This window comes from Trematomus bernacchii, unplaced genomic scaffold (genome assembly GCF_902827165.1).
Source record: "Trematomus bernacchii unplaced genomic scaffold, fTreBer1.1, whole genome shotgun sequence".
NCBI lineage: Eukaryota > Metazoa > Chordata > Actinopteri > Perciformes > Nototheniidae > Trematomus > Trematomus bernacchii.
The window spans coordinates 360,991-377,926 of NW_022987876.1; the positions used below are offsets into that span (position 1 = coordinate 360,991).

Below are 16,936 nucleotides of genomic sequence, written 5' to 3' on the forward strand. Positions count from 1 at the left end.
CACGTCTCTCTGGTTCCGTTTGTTCCTGCTCCCCAGAGGATGAACCTTTCATTTCTTAAAGAGGCCCTATTCTTCTTCTGTGGTGTTCCTTCTCCTGTAGTGTGTTATATAGGTTTTAGTGCATGTAAATGGTCTGCAAAGTCCCTGTGTTCCCTCCAGAGGGAGTTTCTCTCCCACACACTCCCCCGAACTTTGACAAAATAAAATGAGGTATAAATGAGTGTGCGTGTGTGTGTGTGTGTGTGTGTGTGTGTGTGTGTTTGTGTGTGTGTGTGTGTGAGTGTGTGTGTGTGTGTGTCCTGCACACATGTGGTCTTGATTTTCCACGGAAAGATTCCTGAGGTTTCTGCAACGCTGCCCAGGAGAAACTGGAGAAGAAGAAGAAGAAGAAGATTTTTGGATCCTTCAGAACAACGATATAAAAAACTCAAAGTAAAAGTCTTGCCATCAAAATCCAACATGAGAAAACTGCAGGAGAAATGTCTCCTGCTGTGAGTGATAGTGTTGAAAGACATTCTCAGATCCTTTATTGCAGTATCTGGAAAATACTCCACTCCAAGTACAATGTAATGCATTCAAAACCAAGAAAAACTAGCAAAATTGAGTTTTGGAAAAAAATGACTCAAAAGAAAAGCAGCCAATATTGTAATTTAGGTAGACAAAAAAAAGGTCATGTCTTTGTTCAGGCATGCATTTTAAAGGCAGGTTTATACAGCAGCTTTCAACACAAGGGAATTCAAAGTTTACAGAAACTAAAGACATTAGTGCAGCAGAATCACGTTATAAAATGTTAACCCCTGAGCCTGTTTTCCAGGTCTCAGGCTCGAAAATGACATTCCCAGAACAAATGACTATAACTTCACTTCTAAAAGGGGTAAATTAATAATCTTTTTTCTCAAAGTAATGATAAACCTGTGAGTTGGATTTAGAAGAGTCAGAATCAATATAGATGTTTTTTATTTTAAAGTAAATTCAGATTGAACATAGTAACAAAATGTAAATGATAGTGTCCGTCCAAAAGAAAAACATTACTTATAGTGAAAACTACCCTTGAATGATAGGATAGTAGACTAAAAGCTTTAGGAATCCAAACTATAACGTATAATAAGTACCCTGTATCAAGATTGATGCAAAAGAAGTGACATTTGACCTTTTTAGAGAGGTTCAGAAAAAACAACCCACTTTTGGGGTCCTTTCGGTGGATTTACCCTATCTCTGGAACCCATCAGTCGATTTTGATGATTGACACCTCTTTTGAACCATTAGAGCCAATAGAATCGAGAGGGAAGTTCCTAAAATCCATCTAAACATTACCATTGGTGAATGAGAGTGATGCGCAGCCAGCATGCCCAAAACCAGAAGCTGGGTTGTCGCTCTAATAGTGCTAATAACAGCTAATATGAAATCTCAGTTTTTGACAAAAATGGAATGATGGATTATCAGAAATCATTTCAAAGTGACACAGAGACATTGGATTAACCTATGGATTAACCTTCAGCAGCGTTGTTATCGTTTTAATGCCATTGAACACAACTTTTGATCAGAAAATCAGCAAGGGTAAGACTATTTTCCGTTTTTGCTCTTAGACGTTTCTTGTGAGACTTGTGTTTTGTTTTTCGGTAAAAATGGTTCGTATCGTCAGTTAGCTAAGTTTCTTCCCGTTAAGTGGGTATGACACATTAATAGGTTGTTAAATGTTAAGAAGCCCTGAGACACAGTTTCGTGAAAAAAAAGCCCGGGGATGCCGGGCTTAACAGGTTAAAAAGCAAAGATAATAAAATAACCCAGGTATAAAATAAGACATGAATACAGTTACAGTGCAGTCTGAGATATGAATAGTTCTCTAGACTGGATTTAAAAGGACCTGCAGGATTCTGGGAGTTTGTTCCAGATGTTTGGATAACTAAACATCTCCAGGTTTATTTCTGGTTCTGGGGACAGAAAGCAGACCAGAAGACCTGAGAGTTCTGGATGGATCATAATGTAGCAGCAGATCAGAATAAACCATTTGATGCTTTATAAACCAGTAGCAGTATGAAGTATCTGACAGGAACCAGTGTAAAGACCTCAGAACTGGACTGATCCACTTTCTTAGTGTTAGTGAGGAACCAGTGTAAAGACCTCAGAACTGGACTGATCCACTTTCTTAGTGTTAGTGAGGAACCAGTGTAAAGACCTCAGAACTGGACTGATCCACTTTCTTAGTGTTAGTGAGGAACCAGTGTAAAGACCTCAGAACTGGACTGATCCACTTTCTTAGTGTTAGTGAGGAACCAGTGTAAAGACCTCAGAACTGGACTGATCCACTTTCTTAGTGTTAGTGAGGAACCAGTGTAAAGACCTCAGAACTGGACTGATCCACTTTCTTAGTGTTAGTGAGGAACCAGTGTAAAGACCTCAGAACTGGACTGATCCACTTTCTTAGTGTTAGTGAGGAACCAGTGTAAAGACCTCAGAACTGGACTGATCCACTTTCTTAGTGTTAGTGAGGAACCAGTGTAAAGACCTCAGAACTGGACTGATCCACTTTCTTAGTGTCAGTGAGGAACCAGTATAAAGACTTCAGAACTGGACTGAACCTCTTTCTTAGTGTTAGTGAGGAACCAGTGTAAAGACCTCAGAACTGGACTGATCCTCTTTCTTAGTGTTAGTGAGGAACCAGTGTAAAGACCTCAGAACTGGACTGATCCGCAGCTTTCTAATAGATTTATAGTGAGACCTGTAAAGACACCGTTATCGAGTCTACTGAAGATAAAAGTGTTTCCAAATCCTGCTGTGACATTATTCTTTTAATCCAAGATATATTCTTAAAGTGATAGTAGGTGGACTTAGTAACTGTTTTAATGTGACTGTTGAAAAAGCAGGACTTTTTAATGTGGTGGTATTTGTGATGTTTGACATCCAGTGTCCAGCAGAGGGAGACAAACACCACTTAAATTCACTCATACCCTTTGGAAATGTTTGATATTTAAACTTTACTTGAGTCAACACATGTTCTACCCCTTATTCCAGAGCGTTTAACATAACTATACTATCATCATCATCATCATCATCATCATCATCATCATCAACACTTAATCAGAAGGTTGTAAAAGCTTGAAATACTTTATAATGGTGATACCTCTTTCATCTGTGTCCAGACAAAGCTTTGAATGAAATAAAGAACCTTCCTGGGCAAACGCTCACTTCTTCTTTCTTCTTTTAGCGGCTGAGTGTCTTTCTGATGAAACACCTTCAGACTGAACCCTCCTGTTTCCTGTCTGAGCTGCACATGTTATTTATAGAGAATGATGAAAAGTGTCTGTAGGAGGATGAGCCCCAAATAGAACTCACTCAAAAAACATTCATATTTTTTAACAGTTAAACCCTTCTAATAAAGGTGAGTTTGAGAAACCGGCTCGAGATACACTTTTTGTTATATTCCATGGAATGCTCTTAACATCCCGATAGCAATGAATATCTGAAGTGCTTTGACAATAAATACATAAAAAAATGTCATCTGTGGAAGCCGTAATACTGTAAAAAGCACGACCAATCATCTGAGCCGGCCCGGCTAAAATAACTGGATGGCCTACCTGCCTGTCAGCCTTCCATCTGTGCACAAACTTATCTCGTGCCCTCATTGGTCATGTGCGCGTTCGTGTGTGTTGGAGGAGGGGCTCTGTAAGGAAGTGGCAGATTTTCTCCGGTTGTGTATTTTCAAATTCTAGCGATCTCGAGCCGGTTTCTCCAAAATGACCTACCCCACCTTTAAGTGTTGTATTTTATTTGTGGTTTTATTATTATCTTTTTTACTTTACTGCATTTTACTACTTTAAGCTTCCTCATTTTTCACTTTAAAATGTATTTGATTTGTTTGAAAAGGGCAGTAAAAATAAAGTTTGATTCCTTCGTCACAATAATCCAGGGTTATTTCTTTTTTACTTTATTGTCCTGCATTTAGTGCTTTACTGTTTTATGTACTTAATGTGGGGGAAACTTCTGTGTAGCAATGCATTGGGAGTCACCGACTCAGGAAGGAGACACGGTGAGAGTTGGAGCTTTGATGTCAAACACTGATGGGTTTATTCAGAGTATTCGGCCGGAGGATTCACATCACAAGTCAAAGAGTCAGAGGTTCTGACTTCACGGTAGAGTTGCCACGTCCATTCTGAAGAGCCTCTCTCTATGCTAGACCTTTTAACTGGTTCACAGAGAGTAATCAACATCTCTGAAGGAGTAGACCAAACAGCTGGGAACACTGAACCACCTGCGTCCGACACTCATGGCCTCGAAGATTTCACATCTTAGAGTCCACAAACACCGATAAAGAAGTGCCTCAGCGTTCCCACAACAATTACCATTCGTGCCAGACAAGTTGACCGGTCACAAACTGATGACAACAACACATATGGCACCAATGCCTTTCCTTAAAGGAGATAACAGACGTCAGAGTAGGTCATAAAACGTCACAGAGCAAAAGGTTAGATATCTAGAAGAATTATTCCTTAACACTTAATGCATTTGTTAAGCGAGATTAAAGTCCTTCATTTATCAGAAAAGCAACTATTTTGCCAGGTTGGGTCATCGCCCGCTCTCAGACTCTCTTAAGTTTCTTTTGCAAATATATGACTTTTTGATTTAAAACATCACATTTTCAACCATAAATCCAGTCATTTAATGTCTCTAGATGTATATAACTGCTGCAATATGTGGCATGTTTCTGCTGTAGATGCTTTCACCTCCTTTTTATGCTCTACATCTGCACCAATGCATCGTATTTGAGAAGATGTTTGTAGCTTTGTCCTGTGAGAACCACATATCTTTAAAAAGTCAACATTTTTGTTCTCAGAAAACAGCCCTGTTCTCAGGTTGGGTTGATACATTTTCCAGCTGATCCAAGAGTCCTTGAAATCCTTCATTCAGCTTCAGAAGAAGTATCATTTTCTGAGACGTTGACATGTTTGAGCCTGCAGAAGGAAACTGTTGCAGCAACAACACGCTGAAGCCTGTCTGTGTGTGCCGAGAGCGTCAGGAATGTTTCATATAAACAAAGAGAGGGGATTATGAAATCATTGATCTGTCTCTGGAGACGGTTTGAAGACTTAGGATCTGAAGAGAAAGTAAAACCAATGAAGCAATCAGTCAGGATTTAATAGAGCATGAGGAAAACGTTGGCTAGAGTCAGCAATGCATCCAACAATCGTGGACATATTTCAGTCTGAAAGTAAGAGGGGGACTGAGAGGTATTTAGTGTCTGAAGTGGGGTTGTGTGAGGTACTTATAATAAAAATCTATTTATACTAGTGCAGAGCGTGTCAGGAATGCGCTCATGCTTCATGGGTTTTGAAGTGAGTGTGCACATGTTTACGGTACAGTCTACACATCATGAGTGTATTTTAGGACCTCTAAAAAAAGCCAGATTTAGTGTGTTTGCTCAGATTTGATGGAAGAAAGCCAAAATTCAGACTGACCAACAAACAACACGTCTTCATTTAAAAGACCCACGCAATTGGGCAGCTTCAGCAACCTGTACCGTAAAGGTGCGAATAAACGAGCAACGTGTTTACCCCAGAGACTCATTTCTATCCCCGCTAACGGACAGGCCTGTTATTTGGGAAAACTGTTTTTAAAAAGGGTCTGGTGGTAGTGGTCATGTTGTTGTCTGGATTTTGATGCATCTTTACGTCCGCTAACCGGAGTCATGATGAACGGACCAGGTTTCGCAGTTTCCCATGGAGACGCTGTTCCAATGGCCTCACACGGGGCACCATATCATTACGGTATTTAAAACAGATATAACAAGTATGAGAATTGTACAGGGTACCTTTATATGACGGAGATACTGTATCTGCTTATCAATAGGACATAGCTGGGGTCCTCAGAGTGACTGCACGGGGGCCGCAAAAATGTGAAACTGAAGACACATCCATTTTTTAAGTTTATTAAAGATTCCTCAGACAACATGTTTCACAGCTTTAGATTAATAAAAAAATAGCTTTGAAAGTGAATTTCAGAGTTTAGAAGTGGAGCAGATTAAAACCAGACATGTCAATAAAAAACGTGACTCTTCAACGATCACCATACACTCTGAGAAATGTACAATTATTATATATTTATAAAATGATTAAACTAAAATCTATGCAGGATTTAATGTCCAATGAAAAAAATAAAAAAATAAAAGTTTTTGACTAAAATAAGGACAGTTGAAGAATCACACCAATATCATTTCTAACCAGTTCCCTGTCCAGAACAGATTGAGTGCTTCCACATGTGTATTCTTTCACAGACAGAGGGTTAATGTTTACATGTTTATCACATTTATTTTGTGTAAACAAGATAGCTTTCTGAACCGAGTCGCCTGCACACCAGCCATGTAAAAAAATAGCTGTATGACGTTCCATTTTGTATATAAACAAAGAAATATTTACAGAAACATTGACTGTTTAAAAAAATATGCGGCATCTTTTTCGGAGCTTTCAGAAGCAAGTCATTGTGTAAGTACTCCAGAATGAGATCCACTCTGCAGGGTTAGCATGGCTAGCTTCACAGTGATGCTATAACAGCGGTTAGCATCCACCACTGAGACGCAGGACATTTGAGGGTCTGGCTGAATGACCGTGCCTCCAGTGAGAGCGCCGGACCATGCACAGAACAAGAAGATTTGAAAGGAGATCCGCTGCTTTCTTTAGGGTCGCTTAGAAAAGTTTGGTGCAACCGCCTCAACACCAAGAGCCCGACTGAAGTAACTTGAGAGAAGTTAAAATAAACTAAAAGCTGAACTTGAAAACCCAGAAAAGTGAGTACAATGAGCGGAGAGGTTAATACATCGTCTTTGTCCCAATACATTGATCAGCTTATGTACATCCACTGGAGTGTGAGCGTTAGTGAAACAATACAACATGAGAGACTCTGATTATACAGGCCGACAGATCCTTTACATGAACTGCAGTTTTGTTAGCGTAGCAGCTTCCACGTTAGCATTCTCTTTGAACTCTTGTTCTGCTTCGTTCAGCGTCTTTATTTCCCTGCGTCCTCTCGCTGTGTGTCTTCAGGTTTTGATTCCCTCCAGCTCCTTCTCTTTAGACGAAGCGCTCACCATCGCATACCCTCCCTTCACTCCTTTACCCTCCGTCTCCATCTGCCCGGCCCTCCGGCGCAGCACCACGATGGTCAGCAGGAAGCAGAGCAGCGCGCCGCACACAAACACCACCTGCAGACCCAGAAACCTACACACACACACACACACGGTGTCAAAGATTGTGTCGTTTGGTGACCTGTGTAGTGTCTAATGAAGGTTAATCCAATCCAACTTTATTTATATAGCACATTTAAAAACAACAGAGTTAAAGTGCTGTACATCAATAAATATATAGCAAAACGCAGCATAAATACATTTAGACGAAACAAATGTAAAAGCACGAGACAATAAAACCATACTTGTAGCCACGGACTGAAAAACTCTCAAACACGATGTAAAAACATTTGAAAACTTTGGTTTTAAAAAGCCAGATTATTGAAAAACTACTGGACATATTTTAATTAAACTTGGTGGAAGTGTGAAGCAGAGACTAAGGAAGAACCTATTTACATTTTTAGCAGATCTGAATCAGGACTCCAGCCTAACGTCATGATTTCTAGAGGGTGCGAAACCTCAAGAATCTGCCAGACCGAGCTGCTGAGTAAAGGCTTCCTCTGAGGAGTTCTGAGATTTGTTTTATAGGGTTCGTTACCAGGATCAAAGACAAACTATTGCACAATTTTTCATGAAACTTGGTGGAAGTGTGCTGCATGGACCCAAGGGGAAAACCCTGTTACATTTAGAGGATATCTGAATCACGGCTCCAGACTCAGGAGTTTCCAGGGTCAAAACCTCAAGAATCTGCCAGAACCAGAAGCTCTTCATTCTGCCAAGGAGGTCGTGTTTTTAGTTTGTTGGTCTGTTTAAGTACACAGTCACTAAGTACTTATCAAAAGACGAGGCTAATAGACCCACGTCTCACCTGTCATATCATGGCTTCACAAAATAAAAAATAAATTAAATTATAAAAAATGTAAACCAAACCATTTTTTATAAAAAATGAAGAATATACAAATTAAAACAAATTAAATAAAAAAAATTGTATAAAAATTACAAAAATATAAAAAGGTTTACGATGAAAAAATAAATATAGAACATTTTAATTAATAAAGAAAAATATAATACAAATGTTGCTGACCTCTGTCTGAAGCGGTCCAGGTCGTAGTACTGACAGGAAGTCTTCTTGCTGCACTTCCTGCCCCACCAGATGCAGGTACTGTCGATGACGCTGCCGTACAACACCGGGCCGGGCATGAACGCTGCACACACACACACACACACACACACACACACACACACACACACACACACACACACACACACACACACACACACACACACACACACACACACACACACACACACACACGGTCAAAGATTGTGTCGTTTGGTGACCTGTGTAGTGTCTAATGAAGGTTAATCCAATCAAACTTTATTTATATAGCACATTTAAAAACAACAGAGTTGACTAAAGTGCTGTACATCAATAAATATATAGCAAAACGCAGCATAAATACATTTAGACAAAACAAATAAAAAGATTTCCCTCTCAATATGAAAATGTTTTAAATGCATACACTGCTGTATTGACAGATCTGAGGTCAGTGAATGAAGGTCTCAGAGTTTAACCTCAGACCTGGTGTGTGCCTTGCTCAAAGTGCAGAGGAAGTCATTACTTACCGAGCACTCTGAACAGCATGTACTGCACCCCCACTGCGAACGACTTGTCCTCCGCAGGCACCGTCCTGCAGAAACACAGCATGACAAACAAGTGATACAATCAGTGTGAGGAAATCAGTGTGCACTTCCTGTGGGCGCACCGTCACGCTGTGGTTATCCTTATAATTGCTGTGGTGTTGTTGTTGTTATATCTGTGGTTTTTGAGTCACTTCGTAGTCGTTCTTTGTTCATTAGCAGCTGTTTTATATCAGAGTAACATTTTCTGTTGATGGTATCTCAACATTCTGTCAACTCGAGTCATTTTCCCTTCAGTCTGACCGTCTAAACTCTATATTAATGGACTCTGAATTGTCCTGAAAGGTAAACTGGACCCTGCTGAAACCAGTGTGACCATTTAGATAAAACCAAAACTGTAACGATGAGCCTCAAGGTTTACCAAATCATTAAAATAAATTACACGTGGAGGTCCAACAGCAACTGGAAACCTTTGAGAAAACAGAACAAGCTTTTTTTGGTTTTTGTGTGACTTTGTAGTCGTTCTATGTTCATTAGCAGCTGTTTTGTGTCTGTAGTAAGATATAAAAGTAATTGGTTCATTTTCTGTTGATGGTATCTCAGCAGACGTTCCTGCTGCTGTCAACTCTACTTTGCGCTTGTTTTTAGAGCGTTTTCCCTTCAGTCTGACCGTCTAATCTTTATATTAATGGACTCTAATCAGGAATTGTCCAGAAAGGTAAACTGGACCCTGCTGAAACCAGTGTGACCATTCAGATAAACTAAAACTGGAACGATGAGCCTCAAGGTTTACCAAATCATTAAAATAAATTCCATGTGAGGTCCAACAGCAACTGGAAACCTTGGAGAAAACAGAACATGCTTTTTTTTGTTTTTGTGTGACTTTGTAGTCGTTCTATGTTCATTAGCAGCTGTTTTGTGTCTCTCTTTGTAGTTAAATATCAATCAGAGTAATTGGTTCATTTTCTGTTGATGGTATCTCAGCAACTCTACTTTGTGTTTGTTTTTAGAGTGTTTTTCTTTCAGTCTGACCGTCTAATCTTTATATTTCTAACTCTCTGAATTGTCCTGGAAGGTAGACCGTGAGGCTCAGAGTTCCAGTTTGGTTTTATCTGAAGCGTCACGCTGGTTTCAGCAGGATCCTGGCAGCTGCTTTATCCATCAGTGCCTGGTTCTCTGATGAGGAACAGGTGAGGCAGCAGCTTAGGAAAATAAAAGTCTCTGCTTTTAAACGACAACGCCCCCCCCCTCCCCCCCTTTCTGACCCTCTAATCATTTCCATATAATCCAAAAAACTTGTTCTGTTTTCTCAAAGGGTTCCAGCTGCTGTTGGACCTCCGTGTGGAATTTATTTTAATGCTTTGCAGCTGTGAGCAGCTCTTTTGTTTTAGGTATCTTCAAATCACATGAGTGTTGTAATGTTTAATATAAACTTAAATTAGAGTCATATGTGCATATCAGATGCTATTTAGTTTAACATTTCTGCTTTTTTTTAACCAACGATAATTATTACACAGAGAGCTGCTGTTCCTCTCTGGATATTGAGGTTGGTAGATTAAAACGTACGGTGGCCCGGAAGTGCAAGACACCACAGCATTTCACAAAACACCACAGCATTTCAGAAAACACCGCAGCATTTCAGAAAACGCAACAGCATTTCAGAAAACACAACAGCATTTCAGAAAACACCGCAGCATTTCACAAAACACAACAGCATTTCACAAAACACAACAGCATTTCACAAAACACAACAGCATTTCACAAAACGCTGCAGCATTTCAGAAAACGCCGCAGCATTTCAGAAAACACAACAGCATTTCAGAAAACACAACAGCATTTCAGAAAACACCACAGCATTTCACATTGGACGGAAAGGGTATTCCTTTAGGGAGAACACTTCTTGTTTGTGATTGGACAGAGCCAGCCAGAGAAGCACTGCTGTGATTGGTTGTTTTTGCTGCCAGTCAAGAAATGACGCTTCGTGATTGGTCAGCACCCGACAGCGCAACATGTCCCAACACATCAACCGTTAGCTGTTAGCACACACTCAGAGCTCACAGCTCCTCATATCTGTTCAGAAACTGGACAAAAGTTAAACATGTACAAACCACAGACTGCCTGTGTCATGGCGAATACAGTCGCTGCTTTATTTATGTCTGTATGACGTTGTTGTGAGTGTGGACGGAGCAGCTACAGGTTAGTTTAGCCTGATGGATCCGATTCCATTCAGAAAACACGCATTTTAAAAGCTTTTCGCCTGCCGTCTTGTCTGCAGACTTGTCAAAGCATTAATTCATGGTTTTTACTAACCGGTATCAGTATGTAGTTACTTCGGCATCACTTTGAAACGTGTATTACAATTAAATCACGGTCAATATGTTCATTTTGTTGTAGTTGGTATCTCCCATAGGATTTACATGGAGATACGCCCCGCCCCCTCTCCAGCGCGTCTTGTTTGAATGACAGGAACAAACACAGCTGACAGCCGCCGTGAAACTCGAGCGATTAGAGCGATGCGAATATTGGGTAGTCTACCATAGTATTTACATGGAGATAAGCCCCTTAAAAACCATGAATTAATAAAGCATTAATTCATGTTTTTTTCGCATCGCTCTAATCGCTCGAGTTTCACCGCAGCTGTCAGTGTTTACTCCTGTCATTCAAACAAGACGTGCTGGAGAGGGGGCGGATCGATCAGGCTAAACTAACCTGTAGCTGCTCCGTCCACACTCACAACAGCGTCATACAGACATAAATAAAGCAGCGACTGTATTCGCCATGACATAGACAGTCTGTGGTTTGTACTTGTTTTTTTGTCCAGTTTCTGAACAGATATGAGGAGCTGTGAGCTCTGAGTGTGTGCTAACAGCTAACGGTTGATGTGTTGGGACATGTTGCGCTGTCGGGTGCTGACCGATCACGAAGCGTCATTTCTTGACTGGCAGCAAAAACAACCAATCACAGCAGTGCTTCTCTGGCTGGCTCTGTCCAATCACAAACAAGAAGTGTTCTCCCTAAAGGAATACCCTTTCCGTCCAATGTGAAATGCTGTGGTGTTTTCTGAAATGCTGTTGTGTTTTGTGAAATGCTGTTGTGTTTTGTGAAATGCTGTTGTGTTTTGTGAAATGCTGCGGCGTTTTGTGAAATGCTGCGGCGTTTTCTGAAATGCTGTTGTGTTTTCTGAAATGCTGTTGTGTTTTCTGAAATGCTGTGGTGTTTTCTGAAATGCTGTAGTGTTTTCTGAAATGCTGTTGTGTTTTGTGAAATGCTGTGGTGTTTTGTGAAATGCTGTGGTGTCTTGCACTTCCGGGCCACCGTAAAAACATATTTACAAGGAGAATACATTTTGTAATTTGGGTGAAGGAAAGTTTGTCAGGTTTCTTTACAATGCAAAACTTATACTTACTTATAAGGACCTCTTGTGTTTTCAATAAAGGGACTCGACTGCCTCGAAAAATATCTAGCACGATTTGTTCAAATCAGCTTAATAGGGGCATATTTCCCCAGTACTTTATATTAAATATTGTATACATACAACGAAGCTGTGAACATTTGATTATGAAAGTTGTTTAAGTTCCCTCAATATTTTAACGCATTTGCTGCACTCTGTTTTCTTAAATAGAATATAATAGAATATATCTTATTGTCATTATACAGAGTGGTGAAAGCAGAGGTAGTAGCGATGACAGTGCATCGAGATAAAATTCAATGTCAATGTGCATATTTACACTTACAGTCTAAACACTTTAAATGTAGTGTATTTCTAACTGTGTGTTCATAAATGGTTATAGTAACCAAATGTAAATGTACTGATGGTGTCTTTGTATGCTCCTGCAGGATGATAGCCCAGTTGCATTTGTGACATAACAATTCAGATCATATTTTGACATTTTGACCCTCATGCTTTCCCACCTGAGGATCATCATGACGGAGGGCGTCTGGGAGAAGGAGGCGATGAAGCTGGTGACGCCCAACAGAGCCACGAAGGGGAGCAGGAGGTTTGAGCATCCACTGCCACAAGTCCCCGGAGAGGCGACGCCGAGACCCCCGACACACTCACACTCAGTGTAGTTCTACAGACACATATAACAGGGGTGAGACAGCGCCCCCTACAGGCTGTGGGGGTCTTTACAGACACAATAAATAAATAAATAACAAAGACAGGTCATGGGGTCATCTGTCCTCTGGAGAGATTAGGATATTTAAAAGTGCACGATTAGTTCCGTGACAGTGGTGAAATGAGTTCCCAGATAAATATCGATTTAGTTCCCTGAAAGTGGAGAAATTAATTCCAGGTAAATACTGAAGTGAGTTCCCTGAGATCCCTTAACCTGTTAAGCCCTGAGCCTGTTTTTCAGGTCTCAGGCTAGAAAATAACATTCCCAGAACAAATGACCATATCTTCCCTTCTAAAAGGGTTAAATTAATAATCTTTTTTCTCAAAGTAATGATAAACCTGTGAGTTGGATGTAGAAAAGTCAGAATCAATATAGATGTTTTTTATTTTAAAGAAAATTCAGATTGAACATAGTAAAAAACTGTAAATTATAGTGTCCGTCCAAAAATTCTTTTTTACTTATAGTGAAAACTACCCTTGGATGATGGTAAGGTAGACTAAAAGCTTTAGGAATCCAAAGTACAACATATAATAAGTACCCTGTATCAAGATTGATGCAAAACAAGTGACATTTGACCTTTTTAGAGAGGTTTAGCCAAAAACACTCCACCTCTGAGGTGATTTGGGTGGAAATGTTTTTTTTTCCATATCTCTGGCCCCCCTTGGTCGATTTTGATGGTTGACACCTCTTTCTGATGGTTAGAGCCAATAGAATCGAAGGGGGATTCCCCCCCACACACACGTTGTAAAACAAAAAGGTGGGGGCTTTGCGCATGTAGTTTTGCATGAGAGTGAAGCTATCTCTCGCTCTGACATCTAGAAACGGAAAAGCAGTCTTATTGGCAGTCTTATTTCTCATGGATTATCAGAAATCATTTCAAAGGGACACAGACACATTGGATTAACCTATGGATTAACTTCAGCAGCGTTTTTATCGTTTTAATGCCATTGAAGACCACTTTGGAGCAGACTACAGAGACAAGGTAACCATGTTAGCATTTTTAGCTACCTAGCGCCACATGTTTTGATGTCTGTTTTTGTTTATAACGTCGCGATTTCGTATAATTGAGTGATAATGAGGGTACCCTTCGATTCTGTGTCACCTCACGATGTCATGGATGTGGAGAAAAGATCAATAATAAGGTTTTGTGAGTGATTTTCGGTGCAGTAATCTGTTAGCATTTTTCGCTCGTTGCTAATTCAGAGGCTCAGTGTTAGCATTGTGGGTTTTAAAAATTAAAATGATCAGTTAGATTAGTTTCTTCCCGTTACATTGATATAAAACATTCATAGTTTATTAAATGAACATGCCCTCAGACACTGTTTCCTGCAAGATGTTGCGGCAGTGCCCCGGTTCCGGGGTCTCTCGGGCTTAACAGGTTAAAAAGTAAAGAAATGAAGCCCTTACAATAATGAAATTAGTTCTCTATCTGTGTTTTAAAATATTTGTTTTACTTTTATGTATGCACGATGACATGGAGTCAAATTCCTCGTACGTGTCAACATACCTGGTAATAAACCTGTTTCTGTTTCTGATTCTGATAACCGGGGTGAGACAACGCCCCCTACAGGCTGTGGGGGTCATTACAGACACAGTCAACATTGAATTAAGCAACCTTATATTGCCGAAAGTAGTTCCCAGTCAATGGTGAAAGTAGTTCCCTTACATTTGTAAAATAACATCCCTGTCAAATGTGTTCCCTGTCAGTGGGGTTGTATGATCCCTGTCAATAGTGAAATTAGTTCCCTTTCAAAATCCCAAATAAGTTCCTCGTTAGTATTTACATCAGTTCCCTAAACTTCTAAAATGAGTCACCTTACAGTGCTTAAATTGCTTCTCTGTAAATATTGAAATTAGTTCCCTGACAGTGGTGAAATTCATTCCAGATAAATACTGAAATTAGTTCCCTGAGATCCCTAAAAAGTTATGAAATGAATCCTTTTTAATAATGAAATGAGTTCCCTAACGAAGGTAAACATAGTTCCCTATTACTGGGGGAAGTAGTTCAACATTATTTTGAGTCGTTTTTTTCTGATTCGTTGTCATTAGTATAATTAGTTCCATGTCACTAGTTAAATGAGTTCCATATGAATGGTGAAATTATTTTCCTGTCAAAATTGTATTAAGTAACCTTACATTTCCAAAAGTAGTTCCCAATCAATGGGGAAATTAGTTCCCTTACATTTGTAAAATAACATCCCTGTCAAATGTGTTCCTGTCAGTGGGGTTGCATGATCCATGTCAATAGTGAAATTAGTTCCCTTTCAAAATCCAAAATAAGTTCCTCGTTAGTATTTACATTAGTTCCCTAAACTTGTAAAATGAGTCACCTTACAGTGCTTAAATTGCTTCTCGGTAAATACTGAAATGAGTTCCCTAAGATCCCTAAAAAATGTATGAAATGAATCCTTTTCCTTTTTAATGTAATGAGTTCCCTAACGAAGGTAAACATAGTTCCCTGTTAATGGGGAGAGCGGTTCAACATTATTTTGAGTCGTTTTTTTCTGATTCGTTTTCATTAGTATAATTAGTTCCCTGTCACTAGTTAAATGAGTTCCATATGAATGTTGAAATTATTTTCGTGTCAAAATTGTATTAAGTAACCTTATATTGCCAAAAGTACTTCCACGTCGATAGGGAAATGAGTTCCCTTACATTTGTAAAATAACATCCCTGTCAAATGTGTTCCCTGACAGTGGGGTTGCATGATCCATGTCAATAGTGAAATGAGTTCCCTTTCAAAATCCAAAATAAGTTCCCTGTTAGTATTAACATTAATTCCCTAAACTTCTAAAATGACTCACCTTACAGTGCTTAAATTGCTTCTATGTCAATATTGAAATGAGTTCCCTGTTAGTGTTATATTTATTCATAACGTAATGATTCCCCTGTTATTTATTCAATTAGTTCCCTGAGAGGGCTTGGTTGTGAAGTAAAAATCTGTCCCATGATGAAGTATTTTGTGTTTCTTTATATCTTAAATAAATAAAAAGATCCTTCCTTTAGATAAGCGCGGATGTTTTTGAAGTCGTGACCGCCTTCTGTATCGCTGCATTTCGTCACAGCTTCTGGGAGAGGGGTGGTGATCAGTCATTTCTCGGATGTGTCTGCTTTCCTTCATTCCTCTCTATTTACTCAAACCCCCTCTAAGATTGTTAGGAACTAATGTTTCCAGGGAACATTAGTTCTCTGGAAAGTCTCAAGGGAACATGATGGAGGAGAGAGTGAAAGTAAAACCAGCAGAGTGAAATTCTTTACCAGCTACGTTACCATCACAGTAACAATCTCTAAAAAAAACAGTTCCGATCAGTATCCTTTAATCCGTAAAGTCCTACTGTTTACCCTGAGAGGTTTTAGAACAACATCTGGATATTATATAACTTCCTGCACATCTGGAATATCACTTTAAGTCTAAAATACGTGTTTCACTTTCATTTTCTTGTCCTAAAAATGTAGAATTATTGCCAACATTGAATGCCAACTAAATGAAACTGTTAGGATAAGACTTTTCACTTTCGGATTAGCAGACTTTAGGCTTTTCCATTATTTATAATTTGTATGGAAACTTAAACAGGAAACAATCTTTATCCAACCTTTGCAAAAACTATTCTGGATATATTTAGAGTCACCTTTAAGGTCAAATGTATGCAACTAAATATAAATAGTATGTTAATGTTAAATGTTGTCTGGTTTTCTAATGGTGGAAACTTTTATGATCTAGTTCAACAATGTTCTATTATCTGGAAAGTTTCAGGGATGTTCTTGTAGTGTTTCTTTCTTCCCTGAGGGGGAATCTCAATGATTTAAGGGCCAGCAACGTTAACTCTGGTTCTACCATTGGGCCATTTGATGTATTTGTTTATGAGTAAAGATGAATATCTATCTCTCTAGTGTTTCCTGTGAACTTTACCACAGCTTCCAGCTGCTTTTAGTCCCTCCACTAACCTTTGGTTACACTGAGAGATTTTATTTGGCTTCAATTATTGTTTCACTTTGATTAATAATGCAGTCTGTTCCCACTCAAGACCCTTCCCACAGAAAATGGATGTTCAGGGAATTGGAG

The 16,936-nt window shown here is 39.4% G+C and overlaps 1 protein-coding gene across 1 annotated transcript in view; it reads right to left on the reverse strand.

Moving 5' to 3' along the window:
• Positions 1–5,907: 5,907 nt before the first annotated feature.
• LOC117469489 (solute carrier organic anion transporter family member 2B1-like) overlaps positions 5,908–16,936 on the reverse strand; it is a 32,967-nt gene continuing 21,938 nt past the window's right edge. Inside the window, exons 12-15 of the mRNA XM_034113912.1 lie at positions 12,668–12,828; positions 8,741–8,805; positions 8,199–8,319; positions 5,908–7,208 (exon numbers count right to left, since the gene is read on the reverse strand). Coding sequence (XP_033969803.1) covers positions 7,031–7,208; positions 8,199–8,319; positions 8,741–8,805; positions 12,668–12,828 — 525 coding nt within the window. The 3' untranslated portion in view covers positions 5,908–7,030. The remainder of the gene's footprint in view (positions 7,209–8,198; positions 8,320–8,740; positions 8,806–12,667; positions 12,829–16,936) is intronic.